The sequence below is a fragment of the Mauremys mutica genome, chromosome 3, assembly GCF_020497125.1.
Source record: "Mauremys mutica isolate MM-2020 ecotype Southern chromosome 3, ASM2049712v1, whole genome shotgun sequence".
Lineage (NCBI taxonomy): Eukaryota > Metazoa > Chordata > Testudines > Geoemydidae > Mauremys > Mauremys mutica.
Window position 1 is genome coordinate 105,875,339 of NC_059074.1, and position 13,971 is coordinate 105,889,309.

The 13,971-nt window shown below is 40.9% G+C and overlaps 1 protein-coding gene across 12 annotated transcripts in view; it reads right to left on the reverse strand.

The window, feature by feature from the left end:
- Window positions 1-13,971, reverse strand: part of REPS1 (RALBP1 associated Eps domain containing 1) — a 121,315-nt gene that overhangs the window by 65,930 nt on the left and 41,414 nt on the right. For all 12 annotated transcript variants that reach the window (XM_045011745.1, XM_045011739.1, XM_045011741.1 and 9 more), the window contains one exon: window positions 2,629-2,782. In XM_045011745.1, coding sequence (XP_044867680.1) covers window positions 2,629-2,782 — 154 coding nt within the window. The remainder of the gene's footprint in view (window positions 1-2,628; window positions 2,783-13,971) is intronic.

Consider the following 13,971-nt stretch of genomic DNA (forward strand, 5'->3'; position numbering starts at 1 on the left):
GAATAGGCATCACCCAAATATTTTTGCCAGAACTGACTGATTAATGTGGAATTCTGCAGCAAACTACTGTAGTTATGAAAAATTGATAAAGAGCAAGTTACTGACAAATGCCTGGAGTCCACTGGCTTTGAATACCGCAAGACAACCACCAGAAATAGCTCATCTGCATTTGAGCCTGTAAGAATCTAAGTTCTTAAGTATGCTACTATATGCAGGGGTAAAGAGGGAAGACAATTTATCCATTAAAAATTGCAAATTAAACTAGGGCTTTTAAAACAGTTTGATTAAACCTATTCTGTGATACTCAATAAATCTACGGCATGTGCACAATGAAGAAACTGTATTATCTTTATGTCAGATAATGTATAAGCATGCCTAATTACTACGGCATGATGCTTGTTGGGACAACATCACTGGCACAACCCTCTGCATATGATCTAAGCCAGGGTCCCCAACGTGGTGCCCGCGGGTGCCCTGGCGCCCGTGGGGGCATCTAAATGCACCTGCGTCCTGGCCAGCGGTTGAGCATCTGCCGAAATGCCGCCGGCGACGCCTCTGGATGACGCCGCTTGCCGCTGACAAGCGGCGTCATCAAGAGGCGGATGCTCGACTGCCGCCATAGTCCTTCATCTGGCGCCCGCCAGACAAAAAGGTTGGGGACCACTGATCTAGGCTTTCTATATGTCCCTGAATATAAAAACAAAATTTTAGTCTTTTCTTAGGACTTGACAGCTCAAGAAAATACCTTCAACCAATTCTCACATAAGAAGTTCCCTAGTCCTCAAAGTATGGTTGTGACTACAATAAAAGATGCACTGAAAAATAGTGGGCCAATTATAAATACTAATCATAAGTATTTAAATTAAATAAAAAAAATCCAAATGCTAATTTAAAATATAATATATTCTAACAAGAAATAATACTAAAAGCAGAAATGTAACCTGAATTAGGATTTACTTAGAAGTAGAAAACCTAGGAACAGTAGGGGGAGGAGAAAAAAATGGAACTTGTAGAAACACTGGGATCAGACAAGATATTTCTTTACTATTCAAAAACAAACAATTAACACAGGCCTACTGGATGTACCAGCACACAGAGTATCAAACTATTAGTCCACCATAACATAACTCAAACCACAAGACCCTAAGAATGTGGATCTTAAATATACACAGAAGTTCTAGAGAAAGTAAAAGTATGAGAAGTGTATCAGTTTTGAAAAAAAAAATCTGACAAGTTCACTAACCTACTCTAAGAAAGAAAAGCATAGTTCAAAACATATAGTATAGTAGTGTTATTGCTTTCCCCTCAAGCTGCATTTTTACACAGTGTTAGGGACGATTACTGCTAGTTTCAGGAACATTACTCCTGGGGGAATTCTCCGCCACTGGACACATGCAGAATTCATGTCCCCAGATGTTTTTTTTCCCCTCTGCAGAATATAGTTCTGCTGGAAAGGTGCTGCAATTACACCTTTTGCCCACCAGGGGCTGCTGTGGTGCCAGAAAAGAAGGCAACCAGCAGACAGAGGGAGGACAGGAGGCTGTGTTCCTCACAATGGGGACAGGTGAGGAGGCACGGGACAGTCAGAACAGGGCACACAGGACTGCTGGGTGGGGGTGTCACAGACTGGGGTTCAGAAGGCCAATGGGGGTGACAGACTGAGGCCTGGGCTCAGGAGCTAGTGACAGCATTGAGGCAGGGGCTGAATAGGAGGGGAGCTGCAGGGCCACATGGGTATTGGGGGGTGCAAGACCACATGGGGATTGGAGGCAGATGTACCTGACTGAATGGGAGAGGCTAGGGGTCAGCCAAGGTCCGCACTGGGGAGGTTCCCCAACTCCCTAATAATACTCCTCCCCCAAATTCCTGTTTCATACTTGTCCCACCCACACCCAACAACCCTACAGTTTCACTTCCAGGCTCCTTCCCTCTCAGTCATCTCCTCTGTTACCCGTCTCCCCCCAAGCCTTTGCACTGCTTTTGCGGGGTGCAGGAAATAAATTTCTGTATTGTAGTTTAAATGAATTACTCAAAGTTCTACCTAGTAAGGAATCTATTTGTCAAAAAAACCCCCACAAAACCTTGAATCTGTTTTTATTTTTTTGGTCTGTATTGTTTACAGACATTCTTGCTGACAGGTATTTTGAAATAAATTAACAAAGTAATTGAAACTGGGATTATTATATTGTTTTATTTTGACAAATAAAATATGCAGAATTTTAAAATATTATTTGCAAAATTTAATTTTTTGGTACAGAATTCCCCCAGGAGTAGAACATGTCAGTTTTATACTGCTATAAACAATTCCACTAGGGACACATGCAACGGTTCCATCCTCTCCCTCCTGCCACATTTTTTGGCATTTTCCACATCAGACTTATGCGATGAACATGCCACAGCCGTGCTGCAGATTATGCAGTTTTGGCAGGCACCAGTTTAACAGAGTGAACTGCAATTGAGCTGCGATTGTTAATTGTGTAGATAGATACTTCATATTCCTGTCCTTTTTCTGCTACTTATTCTGTCCATGCTGAAAATGTAAATCTAAGCTGACCTAAACTTTAAGCTTTTTTTTAAAAATCCCACAATGTCAGGCAACACTTGAAGGAGAACATAAGACATTTATACCTGGCTGTGCTTCACTAAATGGAGCCCAAAAAGGCCCAGGTCCAGCAAGAGGTCGGTCATTATTCCCTCCGCTGGGATGGCGGTTGTGCTTCCTCCATGTATGTGGAGAAGTTGGTGGGGATTGCTGTGGTGAAACAACTGGAGATGTGGACTCCTAATAAAACAAAGGAACTTTTAAAAATTCTTGTACTATATCACTAAAATCATAAAAACCTATCTAAAAACCATTATTTCTAAAAACAACTGTTCAGCAGATTTAAGATGTTCCTTTTTTAGAACAGGGAAGATTTTAATATTTATAACAGTGACAGAACAGCAGGAGTGAGGCACAGTATAATTGACACCGGATATATTTTCCTGCCACCCAGAAGTGCAAATCCATCATGATCTGGACCCACAGCATTCTCGAGGGACAACAATGAGGCCAAATTACATGGGTTTTGCAAATACATGAATATAAAAGACTAGGCGATCATAAAGCTCTTTCACTTGTGACAGAAGCTGCATTTGAACCCAGGTCTCAAAAGATGAAAGGTTACTAACTGCATAACCCACTATTCCACCTAGCCCATACCAAATGGATTATCAATGGATCAAGCAGTTATCCCCATTCAAAAGCAAGTTAGAGGGAAACATTGTTTTAAATTAGTAGGCTGATATTTAACTTATTGAAATAATTACATCTGAATGTTTTTAAACAAAAAGAAAAAGTGTGGCTCCATCTAGAACACAGCTCACTATTGATCACACCCATATAGTGGCTATGGCATCAGAATGCTTGTGAAGGAAAGTTTTATCCTGCCCAGAACACAAGTGTGTTCAGTGGGAACTGAGCTGTGAACAAGGACAGGAATAGAGGATCACATGTGTAACCCCATGTGAAGTCAGGTCTTCTAAACAGATATTGTCAAGTTGCTCCCTTTCACCAAAAAGTAGCATGCAGAAAATTGAAAAGCATGCTCTCTACAGCTCTGTCTTTCCATTAAACAAATCTCAGACTCTAACCAATCTAGAAGGCCTTTGTTAATGAATCCAAAGGAGCCTTGTATACAAATAGTGTCACCTGTACTTATGACTACAGTAGTTTAAAACAGCACATAACCTGTTGCAGGAAACAGTATGCTACAGAAGTTATTTACTCCCTGATATCTTGAAAAACAGCATAGAAAAAACTGGAAATGCCCCTTTAAATCATTCTTCAAGAAATGAAGATTTTTGTTAATATGGAAACACCATTTTTAATTAACTAGCCCATACAGCTACAGACGAGGTCCAACCTCCCATGTAGCCAGTTTAAAGGTGAGCTGGCAAACAAAAGTGTGCTATTCACTATTCCTTTTTGATCTATAAACATAATCAACATTATAATGACATCAAAGAAAGGTGAATCAGGTCTCCCAGAGAGCAAAAAGCTCAAAAAACATCAGTACCTGATTTCAGTATAAGACATCTGCACACTTTGAGGCACTTTATATATTAAATGGGCAATAAAAGTCACAAGTTTTCTTTTACTCTGCAGTTCACCATTAAGGCAGCAAGATTAACGTAGATTAGATATATAAACTACCTTTCCAAGAACTCTAAGAATGTACTTAATGGTATACTAAAGCAGATGGGGTCAGCTTCATAAAGAAAAACATCCAAGAAAATTTTACGCAGAAATTCAAACAGGACAAGCATTTAAGAAATAGTTTATCAACTACTGTTAACCTGATGTTTGGTAGCCCAGCTTCAAGACTGAATGTCTAGACTAGACTGAGCTCTATTGTATGTGGGTGAATTATTAGACTATCCTAGTCTCAGACACTACCTTTTTCATTTTGCCAAAAATTCATAAACCAGTATGCTATGAGAGTTTAATACTCTACAGTTATACAATTGATGGTGTAAGAATCCCAGACACTTCCCATTCCTCAACACAGGTTTCAATCTACATGTGATAATTTCACAACAGATTCTAAAACAAAACCTTTAGGGCCATGATTCATTAATTTCTAAGCTGCTTCTTACAAACGGTCTTCTATTCCCTTTTCCTTTGGCTTCCATGCCCACTGGGTTACAGATAGGCCCAGTGTATTCTGCAGTTATGTTCGTGGTTGCAAGAGTGGCCTGCTATTTAATATCTCAGTTTTATCTTCACTATGAGTTTAAAAAACAAAAACAAAAAAAACAAAAAAACCTTCCAAAGAAACATGGAAGAAAGGATAGTCAATGGGAATTTACAGAGATAGTGTACTTAGAAAACTCCAGTTCAGATACTGGAAAGCGAGCTTCCTTCTATACAATGAAATTTTGTTGTTTTTTGTATTTTTTTTTTAAGTTAAGTTCAGAAGGAGGCCTGTGGTGGTAAATCTCTGAAGGACCATCTTCAGCATAACCTCAAATTATGAAAATTTTCAGCAAAAAAATGATTCAGTTACAGGTGAAAAACAGTTGAGAACAATTTCTCTAGTCACTAGGGCCTTATCCACCTTGTGTGGGCTTCTTGGCCTGATGGGTAACAGATGGGTATGTACAGTAGGCTCTTTTCCTAGTTGGATAATTGGGGCAAGGACTACCTCCCTTTTGGGCTTCCTTCCCCACTCCTCCAAAATCCCACAAATGACAGAATTCTTATAAGGGTTGGTCCTTCCCAGAGAAGAACTTGTGGACATCTTGAGATCTAAACTATGGAACCTCCCTCATCATCTAAGGTCTAGGTAGGATGGATAAAAACAGATGAATTTAAAAAAATCAGATCAATTTAAATTTGATTTTTTTTAAATTTATATTAAGTCAATTTTTCTTTTTAAAAATAAACCTGTTAATTAAACTTGAAATTATGACAAAAAGCAGCAACTGTGGTTCAAGATGTGTCCTCATCTGGGTTCTCCACTTCAGGTGCACATGCGCCCCATGCACCTGTGATCGAAGATTTTCATTAGTAGTATCCATTTGTCCTGCGCATGTACTGCTGATATCCTCATACCCCACACTAAGGCTATATGAGGCTACATGGGCAAACTGCCTTCAGTTCCTTTTCCAACGCTGAGCCTCAGAAGGAAGCCTGGAAGCAGAGAGGAAGGAGGGCAGGTAGTGGAGCACCCATAGGGGAACATCTCAAAAAAACAGTTACTGCACAGGGTGAATAATCTCTTCTCAGGTGACTCTCATGCAGTACCTCCCTAAGGAGGAGGAAGCTTCAGAATTGAGTTCAGAACAGAGAAAAGAAGGAGAAAGTAAATAAGGAAGCATTGAGAAGGAACATAGCCTTACTGCTGGGCACGATTATCAGCAGCACATGCGTGGGCCAAACAGACACTGATAATAAAAATCTCCAATCAAAGGTGGGGTGCATGGGGCACATGCACACCTGAAGTGGAGCATCCATAGGGACACTACTCAAACAAGAACCTACATTAAGACCTAAACTTATACATTATTAAAATAAAATAAAAATATGCTGTATCAGTTAATTAAATGGTGCTGCCTTTTTAATCTCACAGAATTTTGGGGGGAATGTAACTTCTCAGGTCTCCTCAAGCTTTATAAATATGTCAAGCTCATGTACTGCACTGCAGTATCTTATTATTTTCAGTCTGTATACTTTTCCAAAAATATGTACTTTTAGTTTCTTCTGTAGAAAAACTTTTGGTTTTGGTTTAGCTGGAAGTGCAGAGTATTTTCTACATGTGGATTACTTCATTCAAAGCTGAGAAGCCAACAAGGAGTTAAAAAAGCGAGAAAACTTGTTTTCCTGGGAAAGGATGAGATCTAATTCTAAAAACCTGAAGGAATGAGGCCAGATTGTCAAAGGTATTTAGGGTCTTAAAGATGCAAATAGGTGCTTAATTATGATTTTCAAAAGCACCTATCCTGCTTAGGTTCCTACTCCCATAGATTTCAACTGGAGTTAGGCACCTAACCTGCTTTGGAACTTTTGAAAATCCTACTAAGCACCCAAATGCTTTTGAAAATCTAGCCCAAGGTAACCAGAAACAAACAGTCAATTCACTAACTAAGATTTTCTTTGTTTAATAAATCAGTTCTGAAGGCAAATTTGTTTTGATAAAACGGTTTTACTTATGCATCCAGAATGTTTAAGGTAATTTTATTTAACTAATAAATAGGGCTCTCAAACAATTACATAAATAATTGCAATTAATCGCAGTTTTAAGCGCACTGAAATAACAGAATACCAATTTAAAATTATAAATATTTTTCAATTTTTTTCCCTACATTTTCAAATATGTTTATTTCAATTACCACACAACACAAGGTGCACAGTGCTCACTTTATATTAGTTTTGATTACAAATATTTGTACTGTAAAAAAGATATTTTTCAATTCACTTCATGCAAGTATTGTAGTGAAATCTCTATCCTGAAAGTGCAACTTATTTAAAACAAAAAATCTACATGTATAGCTACTCAAAAAACAAAATACTTAAAACTTTAGGGCCTACAAGTCCACTCAGACCTACTTTTTGTTCAGCCAATTGCTAAAACTGTTCTCAACCTGGGGTACGCCTATCCCTGAGGGAATGCAGACGTCTTCCAGGGGGTACATCTAGATATTTGCCTACTTTTACAACAGACTACATAAAAAGCACTAGCAAAGACAGCACAAACTAAGATTTCATACAATTGTCTGTTACAGCTGTCCCCTGCTGGATTCCTTTTCCCCCTCCTCCTCTCTGTTTGTGCTAAGTGGCCGCCCCCCCCGGCCATTGAACTGACCAAAGTCACAGCCTGGCCCTGCTCATGGGGATGGCTTGTGCAGACTGACTGGAGTCATTGCTCTGCTCAGGGAGGGAGGCTTCTTGCTCCTTTGTCTAGCTTCTTTGTTCAGACCCGGCTCGGTGTAGGGTGCTCTGCCCAGGAATGCAAGACCTAAAGTGGCCAAATAGCTGAGTGTATGAGACATACCTGTGGCTCAAAAACTTGCCCAGGCATGTTCTGTGCTCACCTGCAGCATTCTCTCCTCCCCTGTAACAAGGGGAACCAATCAAAGTTACTGGCGGGAAACTGCCTGAGTTTGCCTTTAAAACCAGACATTTTCTGATCAGACCCCCGGAGAGGTTCCTGCATTGCCACCTGGTCTGATCAGCTAGGGGTCTTTGGGGGGCCCTCTCCCCACTCTCGTTTGTTTTTGAGCGTACCCCCGTTTTTAAACTCCCCTCCCACGAGCAACAAATTTTGCCTGGAGATCTCCTGATTATTGTAAGCGAATCGAGTCCTCTCTGCGTCCTCTGATGCTAAAACTGCTGTTCCTGTTGCTGCTTTGGGGATTGGTAAGAAAAAACTCTTGCACACTCCCCTTGTTCTAACTTCTGGCTTTCTTTCCCCAGCAGGCAGACCCAAGTTAACTCCGTGGTCTGTGTTCTGTAACTGCTCTGCTTCTAGCTCCGCAGCGCCTTTGCTGCTAGAAATAAACCTGTGCCGCTGCTAAGCTGTGCCTCCCTGGACTCTATCCTGGGCAGCCTACTTGCAGTCGTCCCACTGCTGCAGCCACCACCTTAAACCACCCCCTTGGAGCTGTATCCTGGGCACACACCACTCTGCCCTCTGGAACTACCCCTAGTATAAGGTGCACCCATTAGGTTAGGTTTAGCCTTTAGTCTAGATAAATTGTAATTTCATTTTGCATAGCTGTGGTTAAGTTAGGTTTAGAAAATTGTTTGCATTGTACTCTGTAAGTTAGGCTTAGAGAATTGTTGTATTGTGTTTTGTTACTTGCTAATTTGTGTAGTCTTGGTTAAGTTAGATCATAGATAAAGACCTTGCTGTGTTCTGTATAATTGTGTTTCCCCCGTTCTCCCCGTGCCCCACCCCCCGGCTTCCCCAGTCATTTGCTGCTTAAACTTACAGCCTGACTTGTTGCAGTCTCTCTCTTTGCTGCTTCAACTTGCAGCCTGTCTGTTTTCTGTGTCTCCCTGAGTTTAAATCTCCCTCCGCAGTGCCTCTGCCTTTGGTCTCCGCTTCACCACGTGCTTCTCTTCCCCATCTCTCTCTCTCTCTTTTAATCCCTTTCCCCACGGGTTCACCCCGCTCCTACTGCTGCCAAACCTCAATTGTATTGCTAAAATCTAGCATAAAACCCCATTGGTTACCCTTTTTCTCTGGTTATTTAACACATTTTACCCTTAACTGTTAGTTGGTTATATGCTGCTGTGACACACCCTTTACATAAAAATTGTTAGCTACCTGTTACATTTATATTTCAGTGTTAATTGGTTACCAACTGTATTGTATCCCACTATTGAAACCCCCTGTACTATTTACTAAAAGAAACCCCTCCCCAATTGTCTACCTTAAACCCCATACCCCTCACTATTGAATTTTCCCTGTTTTTGCATTTTTCTTAATAAAGCTTATTTTGCACCCCACCAGTGCAGTAGTTGTCCCCCAAGATCCCCTACCTGCTGGCAGGGTCAACAATGACTTGTTTATACTGCTCTATGTACTATATACTGAAACGCAAGTATAATATTTATATTCCAATTGATTTATTTTATAATTATATGGAAAAGAGAGAAAGTGAGAATTTTTTGTTAGTAATAGTGTGCTGTAACACCTTTGTATTTTTATGTCTGATTTTGTAAGCAAGTATTTTTTAAGTGAGGTGAAACTTGGGGGTACATTAGACAAATCAGACTCCTGAAAGGGGTACAGAAGTCTGGAAAGGTTGAGAGCCACTGTGCTATGACAAACAAGTTTGTTTACATTTACTGGTGATAATGTTTGCTGCCTGCTTCTTATTTACAATGTCAACTGAAAGAACAGCTGGGTTCTGCTTGATAACGATCCAAAGCAGTGCACCTTCATTTGCATTATCTGAGTCAGATGCCATCCACAGAAGGTGGATTTTCTTTTTTGGTGGTTCATATTCTGTAGTTTCCACATCAGAGTGTGGCTCTTTTAAGTCTTTGACAGCACGTTTTTCATGCATTGTCCCTCTCAGATTTTGGATGGCACTTCAGTTTCTTAAACCTTGGATCGAGTGCTGTAGCAATTTTTAGAAATCTCATATTGGTACCTCCCTTGCGTTTCGTCATATCTGCAGTGAAAGAGTTCTTAAAGCTAACAACATATGCTTGGTCTTCATCTGAGACTGCCATAACACGAAATACATGGTAGAATCTGGGTAAAAGCACAGAGCAGGAGACATACAATTCTCCCCCAAGGAGTTCAGTCACAAATTTAATTAACACTTTTTTTTTTTTAAATTAGCTTCATCAGCATGGAATCATGTCCTCTGGAATGCTGGTCAAAGCATGAAGGGGCATACAAATGTTTAGCATATCCAGTATGTAAAATACCTTGCAATGCCTACTACAACAGTGTCGTGCGAACGCCTGTTCTCACTTTCAGGTGACATTGTAAATAAGTGGGCAGCATTATCTCCTGTAAATGTAAACAAATTTATTTATCTTAGCTGAACAAAAAGTAGAACTGAGTGGACTTGTAGGCGCTAATATTTTACATTGTTTTGGATTTGAGTGCAGTTATGTAAAAAAATTTCTACATTTGTAAGTTGCACTTTCACGATAAAGAGACTGCACTACAGTATTTGTACTGAGGTGAATTGGAAAATACTATTTTTTACAGCGCAAATATTTGTAATCACAAATAATATAAAGTGAGCACTGTACACTTTGTATTTTGTGTTGTAACTGAAATCAATATATTTGAAAATGTGGAAAACATCCAAAAATATTTAGAATACCAATTTAAATTGGTACACTATTATTGTTTAACAGTGCAATTAAAACTGCGATTAATCGCGCCTTTTTAATCTAATTTGTTGTGTGTTAATTGCTTGAGTTAACTGCAATTGACAGCCCTACTAATAAACAATTTTAAAATGCTTTCATACTTTTAATTAAATTCCAAATGTCCATCTGCATACAGTTTGACACAAATCAAATAAAATCATCTAGTAAATAAAGCATGGCATTCACCATATTAAAATATTTAAAAAGTAAAAATCTAAATAAAAGTACACTAAGCTACATAAGCAGCAAAGAGTCCTGTGGAACCTTGTAGACTAACAGACGTATTGGAGCATGAGCTTTCATAGGTGAATACCCACTTCGTCATGCATCCAACGAAATAGGTATTCACCCACAAAAGCTCATGCTCCAATACGTCTGTTAGTCTACAAGGTGCCACAGGACTCTCTGCTGCTTTTACAGATCCAGACTAACATGGCTACCCCTCTGATACTTGACTAAGCTACATAATTGCTTAAATAAATGTGTATCAATAAATCCAAACAGCTAACAAGCATTATTCAATTTAGCACCCAGGGCTGGCTGCAAATCAACGTGCTTCCATTGTTATTACCAACCAAATGAGAATGAACTAGGGATGTAAAATATGAAATGGTAAACTGGTAAGTATTAGTCCTACCGTTAACCCACCCTAACCATTAACCCCCTGCACGCGGGTCTCGAACTGGTTCTCCTGCAGCAGAGACCGACCCCAACCCCAGCCCCACACCGGCCAGCTGACCCCGCCCCTTTATCCGGGATTGGTAAATCTGATCAATCCACCTCTAGGCAGTCACAACAGAGGTAGGGTATTGCCAGGCCCGTAGGTGTTCCACTGGCGGCCCAGCGCCTCCTGCAGATCAGCTTTTCCACGGCATGCAGGAGGCGCTGGGGAGGAGAAGGGAGGAGCGAGGCAAGGGCGCGCTTGGGGGAGGTGACTGAATGGGGCAGGAAGAGGTGATGCAGGGGAAAGCAAGGCCTTGGGGAAAGGTGTAGAGTGGGGGCAGGGCCTGGGGCAGAGCAACCCCCGCACATTAGAAAGTCAGTGCCTATGGCCAGACCTTCAGAGTAGACTTGACAATCTTTCATTAAAGCTATTAGAAAAGATTTTTTTTGTTTGTTTGTTTTTTTTTTGCAATTAGTTTTTATTGAAATACCAAGTAGTTTTGACCAGGTCCATTAATTAGCAAAGCCATTGTTAGTCTCCAAAATCCAAGTAGGTGTTCCTTCATTTCCTGAAAGGCCCTGCTATGATCTGATTATGAAGCAAAAACACCAGAGTTATCTACAGAATGCTCCGAAGTTTCATGAAGCTCCCCAGTCACCTATCCCTCCCCTTCCTCCTCTAAAATATCAACTCAGGCAGGGTAGCTTCCAGCAGATTGGGAGTCTGTACTGTCTTTCTGGACGTTGGAGACAAATTAAGTGACTCAACATGTCCTGCATCTTGGACAAGACATGAAAAGAAGTCTGAGCAAGAAGATACTGGGGCCACATAAGTCACTTGCCCCACAGAAATTAAATTGATAAAAGGATCATGAGGAAAAACAGTCTCCAACCAGCCAGACAATGCCCAGACGGCTACTCAGATCTTAGTGGGTGAAATCTGAACCAAGGAGAGAAGTCTCAAAGAACTATGCATCTGCCCTTCAGATCACAGCCTGATATTCAAACTTGAAAAGCCACACCTGGAATACAGATTTACAGAGCAGCTCACTTATCCCAATACTAACAGGTTCAAAGGGACAACTAGATTTTTACAGAAATAAGGCTAGTACTTTTGAATAGGACACCCAACCCCAGACTGTTTCTCTAAATCAAGAGAATGCCCAATATCACTTTACAAACCTAAAGCCCTCCCCAAGACCACATACAACTTCCAATGGTGTACCAGATCAGACAGCAACTTCACTACCAAGCTCCAGGAACCCTCAAAACCAAGCCATTTGAGGGCAACATTTACTAGACTGATCTTAGAGAGATTACACCAAAATCTTGGTAGTCCATCGATCCGATGACGACAAATCTGTGCAGATCATCTATTGTTGGTCTCATGGTGTGCCCTCTGATGACTGTACAAGCCAATTCTAGAGGTGCACATTTTGCTGCAGATGGTGCATGGGAAGTTCACGATCAGTGGATTGTGCGCTGCTGATGCTCTGTGACGTTGTTCGCGTGCCACTTGTAGACGCCGGCAGCGGTCTTCCTTGAAGGCGATGCAGGTATTTCTAACTGTTGCATGCCACTGTGTTCTGTCGCTGGCGGCGTCCTCAAGGTCCCTAGGTTTGATACTGTTGTACTGCAGATTGGCTTTGATGGTGTCCTTGTAAAGTTTCCGTGGACGACCTATATGCCGGATGCCCTGGGAGAGCTCACCATACAGAAGCTGGCGGGGGATTCTGTTGGCATCCATGCGGTTGACATGACCGGTCCAACGTAGCTGTGACTTCATGATCATCATTTCGATGCTTGTCATCTGGGCTCTCTTGAGGACCTCGAGATTGGGCACTTTGTCTTGCCAGCGGATCTTCATGATGTTGCAGAGGCAGCGCATGTGGAATGCTTCAAGCTGCTTGATGTGACACCTATATAGTGTCCATGTTTCACACCCGTACAAAAGAGATGAGAGAACAACAGCTCTGTACACAAGCAGTTTTGTTGACATCCGGATGTTGTGGTGGTTTAAAACTTTGACACGCAGACAGCCAAGTGCCTGGCTTGCTTTGGATATTCGTGCGTTGATCTCATTATCCAGTGATCCAACACCAAAATAGATGCAAATCAAATATGGAATCCCAGCAAGTCACTGAAAACAGCTCTAAGTGCTAGGATTGTTTCTCCTTTAAGAAGCCACTTTCTCCTTCCTCAGATCATCTCCCTGCTTTGTTCAATAAGGATGTTCACCAATGGAACAGAGGACTGTTTATATTCTAATGAGAGCTCTTCACACTGATCCACTACAGGGGAATTTTAGGGATCAGATTTGTAGAAAAATATATAGGTATCAGCCTCTGGGATTCTTAAGAACGAGCCCTTGAGGCCTTCTCCAAAAGAACAACCTTTTATTATTTGGATCTACTCCCTCCTCAAGCTGAGTGAATACTGCACAAGGCTGAATGCCCTTTAAAGACATTCCTCTACAAATAGCAGGGATACTAAACATGTTAATTGGCTGCCAGTATTTTACCACAATGTAGGAGGTGTACCTTCTAAAGGCGAAGCACCTCTGCATCTACCAATCAGGCCACCAACTATATAACAGAAAAACCACTTTTAGGTAGGGTAATATAGTGACACAGTTACTAGAAACTATCAAGAACACCACAAAGAGGGAAGAAACTTGGAATGGATGTTCGAAAGCTGTGCTGGGAAAAGAATAGCCCCATTTATAACCACTGTTTGGAACCACAATTGGTGTGCAAGATCCTAATGTTGCAATGTCATCTAATGCAAATTTGTTGTAGGGATCTGCAGAAATAGTTTCCCAAAGGAGAATCCTTTATTATTTGGGACATAGAGCATACAACAGTAATCCATATATTGTCCTTTATCTGTGGCAGTTTCCACATTTGTTAAGAGTTGTACACATA